Source organism: Crinia signifera, chromosome 7 (assembly GCF_055691185.1).
Source record: "Crinia signifera chromosome 7, ASM5569118v1, whole genome shotgun sequence".
Taxonomy (NCBI): Eukaryota; Metazoa; Chordata; class Amphibia; order Anura; family Myobatrachidae; genus Crinia; species Crinia signifera.
In genome coordinates this window covers 14,234,824-14,253,126 of record NC_139223.1, presented here as the reverse complement: position 1 = coordinate 14,253,126, position 18,303 = coordinate 14,234,824, and the positions used below count along the sequence as shown (strand labels likewise).

The following is an 18,303-nucleotide window of genomic DNA, read 5'->3' as shown; positions in this document are numbered from 1 at the left end:
ACATTGGGTAGATGGGAGGACATGGGAAGAACATAGCGAATTTTAGAGGAACTGGAAATAACATGGGGGTAGAGTGGAGGAAATGGGAAGAACATGGGGTAGATGGGAAGATCATGGGAAAGATGGGAGGAAATGGAAAGCACATGGAGTAGATAGGAGGAACATGGAGAAAATGGGAGAAACAGGGAGATGGGAGGAAAAGGTAAGAACAGGGCCATCTTTTCATATGGGCTTAATGGGCACTTGCCCAGGGGCCCCAGGTGTATGATAGCTGAGGATCCCCTTTTTCCAGGGATACCAGAATTTTGAAAATCGACCCTGGGGAACTGGAGATATACAACTTCAAATTAGCAGTCCACATGCGACCTGTTAATTGCCAGTCATATTTATCAGGTTCTCTCTGACTGGGAGTTTTTATGAGTATATTCCAAAAGCTGGGACTCTCCCCTTTCTGTCGACACAGCTTGTCTCTATCCTGCCCAGAACCAGAGATATCAGCCTTCCAGCAGCTGGTCCCTGCTCCAGCTCCAAATGTCTGGTGTACAGTTTTATATTTTTGTCAATGGATTGCTCTGGCTCCTGATCTCTGATCCCCAAGTCACCAGCACCTCCGGAAAGAGGTTTTTATACTATTGAAGGCTAATAAATCTATTTCCGGATAATGGCGATATCTGCAGTCAAACAAGCTGCCCTTCCACTGGAAAATGACAAATATTAAGCCCACTCCATTATCCAACCCTCCTCTGCATATAAAACACCCCCTACCTCCCTGGAAGTCATTTACAAGGGACCCTTCATTCAACTCAGTGCCCCCTTCCACACATTAGTGTTCTCCCTCCCACCACCTGTGCAGTAAAGGAGTAATTTGCAGAAGTTACTGCTCCAGGTCCTACATGCTGAGTGGAAGATAGAGCACACCCTGCCACCCGTGGGACATCAAAGCTGCTGCTTATAGCACCCTCACCCCTAGGAGGGGAGAATGGGTAAGGGCCCCAGTGCATTGCTTTGCCCAGGGGCCCACACTGCTGTTAAGATGGCCCTGGGTAAGAACATTGGCATATAGGAAGAAATGGGAAAAACATGGGGTCAGTGGGAAGAACAAGGTGTGATGGGAGGAACAGGGGATGCTGAAAGGAAATGGGAAGAATGTGGGGTAGATGGGAGTAACTGGGAAGAACATTGGTAGATGGGAAGAACATGGAGTAGATGAGAGTAAATTGAAAGTGCATGGTGTAAGTGGGAGAAAATGGAAAGAACATGATGTAGTTGGGAGGAACAGGGAAGATTGGAGGAAATGGGAAGGACACTGGATAGATGGTAGGAAACTAGAAGGACATCAGGTAGATAGGAGGAACAGGGAAGAAATGTGATGAACATTGGGTAGATGGGAGGAATGGGGAAGAATATTGGGTAGATTGGAGGAACATGGGGAATTTTAGAGGAAATGGAAATACCATGGTGTAGATGGGAGGAAATGGGAAGAACATGGGTTAGATGGGAAGATTATGGGGAAGATGGGAGGAAATGGAAAGCACATGGGGTATATGAGAGTAAATTGAAAGTACATGGGGTAGGTGGGAGAAAATGGGAAGAACATGGCGTAGTTGAGAGGAACAGGGGGAGATTGGAGGAAATGGCCAGGACACGGGGTAGATGGGAGGAAATGAGAAGAACATGAGGTAGATAGGAGAAACATGGGAGAAATGGGAAGAACATTGGATAGATGGGAGGACATGGGAAGAACATGGGGTAGATTTGAGGAACATAGGGAATTTTAGAGGAAATGGAAATAACATGGGGTAGATGGGAAGATCATGGGAAAGATGGGAGGAAATGGAAAGCACATGTGGTAGATGGGAAGAACATGGTGAAGATGGAAGGAACAGGGGGAGATTGGAGGAAAAGGTGAGAACATGGGAAAAATGGGAGAAAAAGTGCGTTATGAGAGGAATGGGGAGATGGAAGAATATGGGTAGAAATGGGAAAAACATGGGGTTGATGGGAGGAACGGGATGATGAAAGGAAATGGGAATAATGTGGGGTAGATGGGAGTAACTGGGAAGAACATTGGTAGATGGGAAGAACATGGGGAAGATGAGAGTAAATTGAAAGTGCATGGGGTAGGTGGGAGAAAATGGGAAGAACATGGTGTAGTTGGGAGGAATGGGAGATTGGAAGAAATGGGAAGGACACTGGGTAGATGGGAGGAAACTAGAAGGACATCAGGTTGGATGTGGTGAAGATGGGAGGAACAGGGGGAGATGGGAGGAAAAGGTAAGAACATGGGCAAAATGGGAGAAAAATGGGAATAGGGAGAGATTGGATGGGAAGAACATGTTAGAAATGATAAGAACATTGGGTAGATTAGAGGACATGGGAAGAACATGGCATGGATTGGAGGAACATGGGGAATTTTAGAGGAAATGGAAATAACATGGGATAGATGGGAGGAAATGGGAAGAACATGGGAAAGATGGGAGGAAATGGAAAGCACATGGGGTAGATGGGAGGAACATGGAGAAGATGGGAGGAACAGGGGGAGATGGGAGGAAAAGGTAAGAACATGGGGAAAATAGAAGGAAAAGGGGGGTTATGAGAGGAACGGGGAATAACATGGGGTAGATGGGAGTAACTGGAAAGAACATTGGGTAGATGGGAAGAACATGGGGTAGATGAGAGTAAATAGAAAATACATGGGGTAGGTGGGAGAAAAAGGGAAGACCCTGGGTTAGATGGGAGGAAATTTTAGGAAAATGGTGTAGATGGGAGGAACATGAGGTAGATGAGATGAAATGGAAAGAACATGGGGTAGATGGGAAGACTAGGGCGAGATAGGAGGACATAATAAGAACATGGGCTATATGGGAGGAAATGGGAAGAACATGGGGTATATGGGGGGGAATGGGAAGAATATGGGGTAGATTAAAAGGAATAGGGGAAGATGGAGTAGATGGGAAGAACATGTGAGTAAATGGGAAGAACGTGTAGTATATGGGAGGAACAGGGGAGATGGGAGGAACACGGAAAGGGGGAGAGAAAGACATTGCTATACTAGTATACTAGTGTGTATACACTGTACTGGGGGTAATGACAATAAAGTTGAACCTAATCTAATATATTTATATGGATAAATAGATAGAAAGCTGTAAATAGATATGCATACATAGATTTTAAACATAACTACCTATATTTAAAAGATATATCACACCTGGACATACAAACATATAGGTGTAACAGACATTGGCTGTGACACATATAGATAAATATATACATGTATAGCACATACATACACACATATGACATGGATATATCTAGCTGTATGTGACATGGATGGAGCTTCTATCTATACAGCTGTGTGAGGGAGAAGGACTACAGATCCCGTCATGCCCCGCGGCCCCTGCACTCTGCGCCTGCGCACTGCCTCCTCTCTCTGTCTCTTTCTCCCGCATCCTCCTCACCGCCTGCTGCATCAGCACCAGAGCAGCAGCAGCAGCATCCCCCGAGTCGTCCGCCCGCCCGCCCGCCTGCTCCGTGCGCCCTCCCGCAGCCTCCCTGCGCCCGCCCGCAGCAGCCTTCCCCCTGTGAGCGAGCGCCGCCCGGGGCTCCCCTGTCACCGGCACACAGTGAGAGAGGAGGGGGACACGGTGCTGACTCCCCGCCGCAGGAAGCATGAAGGACCGGACCCAGGAGCTGAGGAGTGTAAGCTGTGCCTCCATCACCCCCTTTCCCAGCGCCCCAATCTCCCGGCTCTCCCCTGTGTGTGCGGGTGGGGGGCAGGATGGGGGAGGGGAGGGCTGTGTGTGTGAGTGGGGGGGTAAGGGTGCATTGCGGGTCTCTGTCTCATTCTGATTTATGAGCTGCTGCTGTGTGTGTGGTGTGTGTGTGTCATTACTGTATATTGTGTGTGCCTCCCTCTCCTATACACTGTGTGTCATCTCTTTACTGTATACTGTGTGTGCCATTACTGTATACTGTGTGTGTCATTACTGTATACTGTGTGTGTCATTACTGTATACTGTGTATGTCATCTACACTATACACTTTGTGTATATACTGTGTGTGCCTCTCTCTTTTATACACTGTGTGTGTCATTACTGCATACTGTGTGTCATCTACACTATATGCTGTGTGTTCCATCTACACTATGCACTGTGTGTGTCAGTGTGTAGTGTGTATGTCTGCCTCCCTCTCCTATACGCTGTGTGTTTCATCTACACTATACACGTGTGTGTCATCTACACTATATGCCGTCTGTGTGTGTCATCTACACTATATACTGTGTGTGCCATGTACACTATACGCCGTATGTGTGTCATCTACTGTATACTATATACTGAGTGTGTGTCTCATCTACACTATATACTGTGTGTGTCTCCTATACACTGTGTGAGTCATTTACACTATACTGTGTGTGTCATCTACACTATACACTTGTGTGTCATCTAAAATATACGCCGTGTGTGTCTCATCTACACTATATACTTTGTGTGTCATCTACACTATATACTGTGTGTATATACTGTATGTGTCATCTACACTATACGCTGTGTGTGTGTGTCATCTACAATATATACAGTGTATGTGTGTCTGCCTCTCCTATGCACTGTGTGTGTCAATTACACTATATACTCTATGTGTGTGTGTGTCATCTACACAATGCACAGTTTCATATACGCTATACACTGTGTGTATCATCGACACTATATACTGTGTGTGCCTCCCTCTCCTGTACACTCTGTGTGTAATTACTGTTTACTGTGTGTGTGTCATCTACACTATATATTGTGTGTGGTGTGTGTATCAAATATACTGTCTGGTGTCATCTATACTGTATACTGTGTGTTTGGGCCTATACGATTTGGGTGTGATGTGTTGCAAGTCCCGCAGGTATTCGAAATGTGTTGCAGGGCAAGTCCGGCGCACATGCGGGTGCTGAACTACCGCAGGGGTTTATGTATAGGGACAATCATGTCGGGGACATGGGTTTGCCGAATAAATGACAGCCCTTTATAAAAATGTCAGCCTAGTTTATGGTTTGTGTTACACTACTATTCACTATTGTATGGCGCATGCTTCTCATTACACTACTGTATAGTGTGGGTGTGTGGGGGGTGATATCACTACTATATGGTTTGGGTTACACTATTGTATGGTACTACATTATTGTATGGTGTGTGTGTCATTACACTACTGCTGAATGGACAGTTGTTAGGTGTGTGTAAATCATGTGCTTGTCAGATGGAATGGTACAGGCTTCATTCATTTTGTGCTGTGTGTGCCAGTGTGTAATCTCATTCATTCCTGTGTGTGAGGGCCCCGTCAGCCATTGGTCTGAACGTTGGTGTAACCAGCCACTCATTCATGTGTAAGTGTGTCCTGGGAATTGCTGGACTGCTGCTAACATGGGCATCTGTGCATGTGTGGAGCCGGCTGCATGTCTCTTGTGTGCACGTATGAGTATGGATAATGACAGTATTCTGGCTGTGTTCTCACCCTGTCATTCATTGTGTCTTGTATAGTTATATATTTACACGTCTGTGTGTGTTATATACATGTGTGTGTGGGAAATGTATCATGTGTAGCTCAGATAAGATATAGTATGTACGTGTTCCTATATGTGCAGGTGAGACAGTATAGTATGTACGTGTTCCTATATGTGCAGGTGAGACAGTATAGTATGTACGTGTTCCTATATGTGCAGGTGAGACAGTATAGTATTTACGTGTTCCTATATGTGCAGGTGAGACAGTATAGTATGTACGTGTTCCTGTATGTGCAGGTGAGACAGTATAGTATGTACGTGTTCCTGTATGTGCAGGTGAGACAGTATAGTATGTACGTGTTCCTATATGTGCAGGTGAGACAGTATAGTATGTACGTGTTCCTGTATGTGCAGGTGAGACAGTATAGTATGTACGTGTTCCTGTATGTGCAGGTGAGACAGTATAGTATGTACGTGTTCCTATATGTGCAGGTGAGACAGTATAGTATGTACGTGTTCCTATATATGCAGGTGAGACAGTATAGTATGTACGTGTTCCTGTATGTGCAGGTGAGACAGTATAGTATGTACGTGTTCCTGTATGTGCAGGTGAGACAGTATAGTATGTACGTGTTCCTATATATGCAGGTGAGACAGTATAGTATGTACGTGTTCCTATATGTGCAGGTGAGACAGTATAGTATGTACGTGTTCCTATATATGCAGGTGAGACAGTATAGTATGTACGTGTTCCTGTATGTGCAGGTGAGACAGTATAGTATGTACGTGTTCCTGTATGTGCAGGTGAGACAGTATAGTATGTACCTGTTCCTATATATGCAGGTGAAATAGTATAGTATGTACGTGTTCCTATATGTGCAGGTGAGACAGTATAGTATGTACGTGTTCCTATATGTGCAGGTGAGACAGTATAGTATGTACGTGTTCCTATATGTGCAGGTAAGACAGTATAGTATGTACGTGTTCTTATATATGCAGGTGAGAGTATAGTATGTACGTGTTCCTATATGTGCAGGTAAGACAGTATAGTATGTACGTGTTCCTATATGTGCAGGTGAGACAGTATAGTATGTACGTGTTCCTATATGTGCAGGTAAGACAGTATAGTATGTACGTGTTCCTATATGTGCAGGTAAGACAGTATAGTATGTACGTGTTCCTATATGTGCAGGTGAGGCATTATAGTATGTATGTGTTCCTATATGTGCAGGTGAGACAGTATAGTATGTTTTAAGTCAGTTGTTTTTCATTGGTGTCCATGTCAACCTTTTTCATTGTCGACCATAACCATGTCAGTGTTTTGCATGTGCCATTTAATCCTGGGGTTGCCATGAATCGCGGGGGGGGGGGGAGGTTGGGGGTGTCCATGTCAAGGGGAATGTGGGCAACACAGGGTGAGCTGGTCCCCACTGGCGGAAGTTACGGGGCAGGACAACAGGAGGCAGGGCAGTGATAGGGGCATGTGGGCAACACAGCGTCAGCGATTCCCCAGTGGTGGAATTTACGGTTCAGGAGAGCAGGAAGCTGGGTAGTGATAGGGGTGTGTGGGCATACGGGGGACTAAAGAGGGGCGCAGGGGTGCCGTGAATTGCGGAAGGGGCGCGGGGGGTGCCGTGAATCAAGGGAGGGAGGGGGACAGAATTGCCGGAGAGGGGGGGGTGCAGGTGTCCGCGAATCGCGGAAGGGGGCGGGGGTCCGCAAAGCGCGGGAGATAGTATAGTATGTACGTGTTCCTATATGTGCAGGTGAGACAGTATAGTATGTACGTGTTTCTATATGAGCAGGTGAGACAGTATAGTATGTACGTGTTCCTATATGTGCAGGTGAGGCAGTATAGTATGTACGTGTTCCTATATGTGCAGGTGAGACAGTAAAGTATGTACATGTTCCTATATGTGCAGGTGAGACAGTATAGTATGTACGTGTTCCTATATGTGCAGGTGAGATAGTATAGTATGTATGTGTTCTTATATATGCAGGTGAGGCAGTATAGTATGTACATGTTCCTATATGTACAGGTGAGACAGTATAGTATGTACGTGTTCCTATATGAGCAGGTGAGACAGTATAGTATGTACGTGTTCTTATATATGCAGGTGAGAGTATAGTATGTACGTGTTCCTATATGTGCAGGTAAGACAGTATAGTATGTACGTGTTCCTATATGTGCAGGTGAGACAGTATAGTATGTACGTGTTCCTATATGTGCAGGTGAGACAGTATAGTATGTACGTGTTCCTATATGTGCAGGTGAGATAGTATAGTATGTATGTGTTCTTATATATGCAGGTGAGGCAGTATAGGATGTACGTGTTCCTATATGTGCAGGTGAGACAGTATAGTATGTACGTGTTCCTATATGTGCAGGTGAGATAGTATAGTATGTACATGTTCCTATATGAGCAGGTGAGACAGTATAGTATGTACGTCTTCCTATATGTGTAGGTGAGACAGTATAGTATGTACGTGTTCTTATATATGCAGGTGAGAGTATAGTATGTAAGTGTTCCTATATGTGCAGGTGAGACAGTATAGTATGTACGTGTTCCTATATGTGCATGTAAGACAGTATAGTATGTACGTGTTCCTTTATGTGCAGGTGAGACAGTATAGTATGTACGTGTTCCTATATGTGCAGGTAAGACAGTATAGTATGTACGTGTTCTTATATATGCAGGTGAGAGTATAGTATGTACGTGTTCCTATATGTGCAGGTAAGACAGTATAGTATGTACGTGTTCCTATATGTGCATGTGAGACAGTATAGTATGTACGTGTTCTTATATGTGCAGGTGAGACAGTATAGTATGTACGTGTTCCTATATGTGCAGGTGAGGCAGTATAGTATGTACGTGTTCCTATATGTGCAGGTGAGACAGTATAGTATGTTTGTGTTCCTATATGTGCAGGTGAGATAGTATAGTATGTACATGTTCCTATATGAGCAGGTGAGACAGTATAGTATGTACGTCTTCCTATATGTGTAGGTGAGACAGTATAGTATGTACGTGTTCTTATATATGCAGGTGAGAGTATAGTATGTAAGTGTTCCTATATGTGCAGGTGAGACAGTATAGTATGTACGTGTTCCTATATGTGCATGTAAGACAGTATAGTATGTACGTGTTCCTTTATGTGCAGGTGAGACAGTATAGTATGTACGTGTTCCTATATGTGCAGGTGAGATAGTATAGTATGTATGTGTTCTTATATATGCAGGTGAGGCAGTATAGTATGTACGTGTTCCTATATGTGCAGGTGAGACAGTATAGTATGTATGTGTTCCTATATGTGCATGTAAGACAGTATAGTATGTACGTGTTCCTTTATGTGCAGGTGAGACAGTATAGTATGTATGTGTTCCTATATGTGCAGGTGAGATAGTATAGTATGTATGTGTTCTTATATATGCAGGTGAGGCAGTATAGTATGTACGTGTTCCTATATGTGCAGGTGAGACAGTATAGTATGTATGTGTTCCTATATGTGCAGGTGAGACAGTATAGTATGTACGTGTTCCTATATGTGCAGGTGAGACAGTATAGTATGTACGTGTTCCTATATGTGCAGGTGAGACAGTATAGTATGTACGTGTTCCTATATGTGCAGGTGAGACAGTATAGTATGTACGTGTTCCTATATGTGCAGGTGAGACAGTATAGTATGTATGTGTTCCTATATGTGCAGGTGAGACAGTATAGTATGTACGTGTTCCTATATGTGCAGGTGAGACAGTATAGTATGTACGTGTTCTTATTTGTGCAGGTGAGACAGTATAGTATGTACGTGTTCCTATATGTGCAGGTGAGACAGTATAGTATGTACGTGTTCCTATATGTGCAGGTGAAACAGTATAGTATGTACGTGTTCCTATATGTGCAGGTGAGACAGTATAGTATGTACGTGTTCTTATATGTGCAGGTGAGACAGTATTGTATGTACGTGTTCCTATATGTGCAGGTGAGACAGTATAGTATGTACGTGTTCCTATATGTGCAGGTGAGACAGTATAGTATGTACGTGTTCCTATATGTGCAGGTGAGACAGTATAGTATGTATGTGTTCCTATATGTGCAGGTGAGACAGTATAATATGTACGTGTTCTTATATATGCAGGTGAGACAGTATAGTATGTACATGTTCCTATATGTGCAGGTGAGACAGTATAGTATGTACGTGTTCCTATATGTGCAGGTGAGACAGTATAGTATATATGTGTTCCTATATGTGCAGGTGAGACAGTATAGTATGTACGTGTTCCTATATGTGCAGGTGAGATAGTATAGTATGTACGTGTTCTTATATATGCAGGTGAGTATAGTATAGTATGTACGTGTTCATATATGCAGGTGAGATAGTATAGTATGTACGTGTTCCTATATATGCAGGTGAGAGTATAGTATGTATGTGTTCTTATATATGCAGGTGAGATAGTATAGTATGTACGTGTTCCTATATGTGCAGGTGAGACAGTATAGTATGTACATGTTCCTGTATGTGCAGGTGAGACAGTATAGTATGCACGTGTTCCTATATATGCAGGTGAGATAGTATAGTATGTACGTGTTCCTATATGTGCAGGTGAGACAGTATAGTATGTACGTGTTCCTATATGTGCAGGTGAGACAGTATAGTATGTACGTGTTCCTATATATGCAGGTGAGACAGTATAGTATGTACGTGTTCCTATATGTGCAGGTGAGACAGTATAGTATGTACGTGTTCCTATATGTGCAGGTGAGATAGTATAGTATGTACGTGTTCCTATATGTGCAGGTGAGACAGTATAGTATGTACGTGTTCCTATATGTGCCGGTGAGACAGTATAGTATGTACATGTTCCTATATGTGCAGGTGAGACAGTATAGTATGTACGTGTTCCTGTATGTGCAGGTGAGACAGTATAGTATGTACGTGTTCCTATATGTGCAGGTGAGACAGTATAGTATGTACGTGTTCCTATATGTGCCGGTGAGACAGTATAGTATGTACGTGTTCCTATATGTGCAGGTGAGACAGTATAGTATGTACGTGTTCCTATATGTGCAGGTGAGACAGTATAGTATGTACATGTTCCTATATGTGCAGGTGAGACAGTATAGTATGTACGTGTTCCTATATGTGCAGGTGAGACAGTATAGTATGTACGTGTTCCTATATGTGCAGGTGAGACAGTATAGTATGTACGTGTTCCTATATGTGTTGATTGTGTGTAGTAGCGTAAGCCTCTTATTATACAGGATAGTCAGCTACATGTATACGTGGGATCTGACCTGTAATTATCTTATATTCAGCTACATGTGTACATAGGATCTATCTATGTCTATTTGGGGTCTAAAATATTATATCTGAGTAGTTACTTGCTCCAAAAAACATAGAAGTAATGACAGCACCAACGGCGATGCGCTCACGAACCAAGCAACATTTATTTGCTCTTTTGGATGCCATCTAGTGGCCACCTGTTCGCAGTACACTTGAATTATCCCTTTAGAGGTGAGGAACAGAGTTAGCCTTTTATTATACAGGAATTTCAGCTATATGTGTACATGGGATCGGACCTATTATATATCTGATGTAGAGATATATGTGTACATGGGATCGGACCTATTATATATCTGATGAAGAGATTTATGTGTACATGGGATCTGACCTATTATATATCTGATGTAGAGATATATGTGTACATGGGATCTGACCTATTATATATCTGATATAGAGAGATATGTGTACATGGGATCGGACCTATTATATACCTGATGTTGTTACATGTGTACATGGGATCTGACCTATTATATATCTGATGTCGTTACATGTGTACATGGAATCTGACCTATTATATATCTGATGTTGTTACATGTGTACATGGAATCTGACCTATTATATATCTGATGTCGTTACATGCGTACATGGGATCTGACCTATTATATACCTGATGAAGAGATATATGTGTACATGGGATCGGACCTATTATATACCTGATGTAGAGATATATGTGTACATGGGATCGGACCTATTATATACCTGATGAAGAGATTTATGTGTACATGGGATCGGACCTATTATATACCTGATGAAGAGATATATGTGTACATGGGATCTGACCTATTATATACCTGATGAAGAGATATATGTGTACATGGGATCTGACCTATTATATACCTGATGTAGAGATATATGTGTACATGGGATCTGACCTATTATATACCTGATGAAGAGATTTATGTGTACATGGGATCGGACCTATTATATACCTGATGTAGAGATATATGTGTACATGGGATCGGACCTATTATATACCTGATGTAGAGATATATGTGTACATGGGATCTGACCTATTATATACCTGATGAAGAGATATATGTGTACATGGGATCTGACCTATTATATACCTGATATAGAGAGATATGTGTACATGGGATCTGACCTATTATATATCTGATGAAGAGATATATGTGTACATGGGATCTGACCTATTATATACCTGATATAGAGAGATATGTGTACATGGGATCTGACCTATTATATATCTGATGAAGAGATATATGTGTACATGGGATCGGACCTATTATATACCTGATATAGAGAGATATGTGTACATGGGATCTGACCTATTATATACCTGATGAAGAGATATATGTGTACATGGGATCTGACCTATTATATATCTGATGAAGAGATATATGTGTACATGGGATCTGACCTATTATATACCTGATATAGAGAGATATGTGTACATGGGATCGGACCTATTATATATCTGATGAAGAGATATATGTGTACATGGGATCGGACCTATTATATACCTGATGTAGAGATATATGTGTACATGGGATCTGACCTATTATATACCTGATGAAGAGATATATGTGTACATGGGATCTGACCTATTATATACCTGATATAGAGAGATATGTGTACATGGGATCGGACCTATTATATACCTGATGTAGAGATATATGTGTACATGGGATCTGACCTATTATATACCTGATGAAGAGATATATGTGTACATGGGATCTGACCTATTATATATCTGATGAAGAGATATATGTGTACATGGGATCGGACCTATTATATACCTGATGTAGAGATATATGTGTACATGGGATCTGACCTATTATATATCTGATGAAGAGATATATGTGTACATGGGATCTGACCTATTATATACCTGATATAGAGAGATATGTGTACATGGGATCTGACCTATTATATATCTGATGAAGAGATATATGTGTACATGGGATCTGACCTATTATATACCTGATATAGAGAGATATGTGTACATGGGATCTGACCTATTATATATCTGATGAAGAGATATATGTGTACATGGGATCGGACCTATTATATACCTGATATAGAGAGATATGTGTACATGGGATCTGACCTATTATATACCTGATGAAGAGATATATGTGTACATGGGATCTGACCTATTATATATCTGATGAAGAGATATATGTGAACATGGGATCTGACCTATTATATACCTGATATAGAGAGATATGTGTACATGGGATCTGACCTATTATATATCTGATGAAGAGATATATGTGTACATGGGATCGGACCTATTATATACCTGATATAGAGAGATATGTGTACATGGGATCGGACCTATTATATACCTGATGAAGAGATATATGTGTACATGGGATCGGACCTATTATATACCTGATATAGAGAGATATGTGTACATGGGATCGGACCTATTATATACCTGATGTAGAGATATATGTGTACATGGGATCGGACCTATTATATACCTGATGTAGAGATATATGTGTACATGGGATCTGACCTATTATATACCTGATGAAGAGATATATGTGTACATGGGATCTGACCTATTATATACCTGATATAGAGAGATATGTGTACATGGGATCGGACCTATTATATACCTGATGTAGAGATATATGTGTACATGGGATCTGACCTATTATATACCTGATGTAGAGATATATGTGTACATGGGATCTGACCTATTATATACCTGATGAAGAGATATATGTGTACATGGGATCTGACCTATTATATACCTGATATAGAGAGATATGTGTACATGGGATCTGACCTATTATATACCTGATATAGAGAGATATGTGTACATGGGATCTGACCTATTATATATCTGATGAAGAGATATATGTGTACATGGGATCTGACCTATTATATACCTGATATAGAGAGATATGTGTACATGGGATCTGACCTATTATTATATATCTGATGAAGAGATATATGTGTACATGGGATCGGACCTATTATATACCTGATATAGAGAGATATGTGTACATGGGATCTGACCTATTATATACCTGATGAAGAGATATATGTGTACATGGGATCTGACCTATTATATATCTGATGAAGAGATATATGTGTACATGGGATCTGACCTATTATATACCTGATATAGAGAGATATGTGTACATGGGATCTGACCTATTATATATCTGATGAAGAGATATATGTGTACATGGGATCGGACCTATTATATACCTGATATAGAGAAATATGTGTACATGGGATCGGACCTATTATATACCTGATGTAGAGATATATGTGTACATGGGATCGGACCTATTATATACCTGATGTAGAGATATATGTGTACATGGGATCTGACCTATTATATACCTGATGAAGAGATATATGTGTACATGGGATCTGACCTATTATATACCTGATATAGAGAGATATGTGTACATGGGATCGGACCTATTATATACCTGATGTAGAGATATATGTGTACATGGGATCTGACCTATTATATACCTGATGTAGAGATATATGTGTACATGGGATCTGACCTATTATATACCTGATGAAGAGATATATGTGTACATGGGATCTGACCTATTATATACCTGATATAGAGAGATATGTGTACATGGGATCTGACCTATTATATACCTGATGTAGTTACATGTGTACATGGGATCTGGCCTATTATATATCTGATGTAGTTACATGTGTACATGGGATCTGACCTATTATGACCTATTATATACCTGATGTGTGTACATGGGATCTGACCTATTATATACCTGATGTAGTTACATGTGTACATGGGATCTGACCTATTATATATCTGATGTAGTTACATGCGTACATGGGATCTGACTTATTATATATATCTGATGTAGTTACATGCGTACATGGGATCTGACTTATTATATACTAGGTGATTCATCGGGCGCTCTTCACACCGGCGTAAGGGGCTGCGCCCCCTTAATTTGTGAACGTTTGTATATGAGAAATATGGTTAGAATTGTATGAAAGATGCCTGTATTGCAACTTGAGTTATAGGTGAAATGTGTTAAATAGAGAGCATATGATGTGGAAGGGGGTGTGTATTGTTTTGTTTAATTAAAAAGCGGTTACAGAGTAAGATGTACATTGATAGTGTGGAGGGTACAGTGACATTTGTGGGTGTGGGGGGGAGCTGTGTGTGCGTGTTGTTTAGGTGTGTGTGCATTAGTATAGTAGGGTGTTTTTGAGTCAGCGGCTCCCCACTGGCGGAGGTCATGACACAGGAAAACAGGAGGCTGGCTAGTGATAGGGGTGTGTGGGCATAAGGGGGACTAAAGAGGAGGGTGGGGGACACTGTGCAGATTCTGCCAGTGGGTGAGGGTCCAGCATGGCAGTACAGGAGTATAGGACGGTGGCCCTGAGTCAGTGTCTCCTCCTACTGAGTGGGAGTTAGGGTGCATGAGAGCAGGAGGCTGAGTTAGGGTGCATGAGAGCAGGAGGCTGGGTGGTAAAGCATGATAGGGGAATGTGGGCAACACAGGGTGAGCGGGTCCCCACTGGCGGAAGTTACGGGGCAGGAGAACAGGAGGCAGGGCAGTGATAGGGGTATGTGGGCAACACATCGTCAGCGACTCCCCAGTGGTGGAAGTTACGGTTCAGGAGAGCAGGAAGCTGGGTAGTGATAGGGGTGTGTGGGCATACGGGGGACTGAAGAGGGGCGCAGGGGTGCCGTGAATTGTGGAAGGGGCGCGGGGGGTGCCGTGAATCAAGGGAGGGAGGGCACAGGTGTCCGCGTATCGCGGAAGGGGGCGGGGGTCCGCAAAGCGCGGGAGGGGGCGTGAATTGCGCGAGGGGGGGTTGTGAATTGCGGGAGGGGGGGTGCCATAAATTGTGGGAGGGGAGCGTGAATTGCGGGAGGGGGGTGCGGGGGGTCCGTGAATTGCGGGAGGGGGGGTGGCACGGGGCGCGATGAATCACCTAGTTGGTTATATATTCTTGTAGCAGGATGGTAGGATGTTGCTGTCATACGGATGCATTTACATAAACAGTAATAGTGGCAGTAAAAGATCTGACTTAAAACAACTACAGTAAAACAGAACAGGTGTTGTATATTATACAACATCTTGGTTGATGATGTCTAGGTTGACGTGCACAAAGTTGCCACTGGAAAAAAATTGCCACAAGAAAAAATCAACACAGAAAGGTCAACACATGTAAATGTTGACATAAGTGTGGCACTTCATTGGTGTCCATGTCAACCTTTTTCATTGTCGACCATAGCCATGTCATTGTTTTGCATGTGCCATTTAATCCTGGGGTTGCCATGAATCGCGGGGGGGGGGGGGGGGGGGTGGGGTGGTGGGGGAGGTGGGGGGTGTCCATGTCAAGGGGAATGTGGGCAACACAGGGTGAGCGGGTCCCCACTGGCGGAAGTTACGGGGCAGGAGAACAGGAGGCAGGGCAGTGATAGGGGTATGTGGGCAACACAGCATCAGCGACTCCCCAGTGGTGGAAGTTACGGTTCAGGAGAGCAGGAAGCTGGGTAGTGATAGGGGTGTGTGGGCATACGGGGGACTAAAGAGGGGCACAGGGGTGCCGTGAATTGTGGGAGGGGGGCGTGAATCGCGGGAGGGGGGTGCAGGGGGTCCGTGAATTGCGGGAGGGGGGGGGGGGGCACGGGGTGCGATGAATCACCTAGTTGGTTATATATTCTTGTAGCAGGATGGTAGGATGTTGCTGTCATACAGAATGCATTTACATAAACAGTAATAGTGGCAGTAAAAGATCTGACTTAAAACAACTACAGTAAAACAGAACAGGTGTTGTATATTATACAACATCTTGGTTGATGATGTCTAGGTTGACGTGCACAAAGTTGGCACTGGAAAAAAATTGCCACAAGAAAAAATCAACACAGAAAGGTCAACACATGTAAATGTTGACATAAGTGTGGCACTTCATTTTTGTCCATGTCAACCTTTTTCATTGTCGACCATAGCCATGTCAGTGTTTTGCATGTGCCATTTAATCCTGGGGTTGCCATGAATCGCGGGGGGGGGGGGGTGGGGGAGGTGGGCGGTGTCCGCGAATTGCGGGAGGGAGGGTCGCAGGGGGGGGGTGTCGTGAATTTGTGGGAGGGGGGTCGCGGGGGGTGGGTGCCGCGAATCACGGGAGGGGGGCGGGGGGGTTGCAGCGAATTGCGGGAGAGGGGGGTCACGGGGGCGGGAGGGTTTGCCGCGAACCACGGGAGGAGGTCGCGAAACGCAGGGGTCGCGGGGGTGGTGTGCCGCGAATTGTGGGAGGGGGGGTTGCCGCGAATCACGGGAGGGGGGTCCCTGGGGCGGGGGTTGGTGCAAATCGCGGGAGGGGGGGTCACGTGGTGGGGGGGTGCCGCGAATCACGGGAGGGGGGTCGCGGGGGTGGGGGGGGTGGGGGTGCCGCGAATCACCACAAGAAAAAATCAACACAGAAAGGTCAACACATGTAAATGTTGACATAAGTGTGGCACTTCATTGGTGTCCATGTCAACACATGAGAATGAATATGAAAACATTCAAAAAATGAAAAATAAATCTTCAAAAACTCATGTCAACCTTTTTCATTGTCGACCATAGCCATGTCAGTGTTTTGCATGTGCCATTTATTCTTGGGGTTGCTGCGAATCGCGTGGGGGGGAGGTGGGCGGTGTCCGTGAATCACAGGAGGGGGGGGGTCGCGGGAAGGGGGGTCATGGGGGTTGGGGTGGGTGCCGCGAATCGTGGGAGGTGGCGCGGGGGGTTGCAGAGAATTGGGGGGTCGCGCGGTTGGTGGTGGGTGCTGCGAATCGTGGGAGGGGTGCCGCAAATCGCGGGAGGAGGGGTCGCGGGGTGGAGGGTGCAGGGGGTTGATGGTGGGTATCGCGGGAGGGGGTGAAGTTTTGCCGCGAATCGCGGGAGGGGAGGGTCGCGCGGGGGGTGCCGCGATTCGCGGGAGGGGTGGTCGGGGGGGGGGTGGGCGGCGGGGGGCGCTCACCTGGTGGCTGTGGAGTAGCAGTCTTTGCTGGGCAACATGGGGAGGCAGAGGGTGTCTGGCACTGTGGGCTCACTGGGCTGCTTCTCTGTCATGTGAGTCAGAGGCTCCACCCAGCGTTACAGACACACTCACACACTTTGAGTGACAGATGTAGCCAAATATATAAGAGATATCTGATGTAATAATACATGCGTAAATGGGAGGCATCTAACTACATCAGATGTTGTTACATGTGTTACATTTGTACATGGGATCTGACCTATTATATATCTGATGTTGTTACATGTGTACATGGGATCTGACCTGTTATATATCTGATGTTGTTACATGTGTACATGGGATCTGACCTATGATATATCTGATGTCGTTACATGTGTACATGGGATCTGACCTATTATATATCTGATGTTGTTACATGTGTACATGGGATCTGACCTGTTATATATCTGATGTTGTTACATGTGTACATGGGATCTGACCTGTTATATATCTGATGTTGTTACATGTGTACATGGGATCTGACCTAT

The 18,303-nt window shown here is 43.9% G+C and overlaps 1 protein-coding gene across 1 annotated transcript in view; it reads left to right on the top strand.

Moving 5' to 3' along the window:
* Window positions 1–3,426: 3,426 nt before the first annotated feature.
* The window catches only part of STX1B (syntaxin 1B), a 73,904-nt gene continuing 59,027 nt past the window's right edge, over window positions 3,427–18,303 (top strand). Inside the window, exon 1 of the mRNA XM_083152363.1 lies at window positions 3,427–3,699. Coding sequence (XP_083008489.1) covers window positions 3,670–3,699 — 30 coding nt within the window. The 5' untranslated portion in view covers window positions 3,427–3,669. The remainder of the gene's footprint in view (window positions 3,700–18,303) is intronic.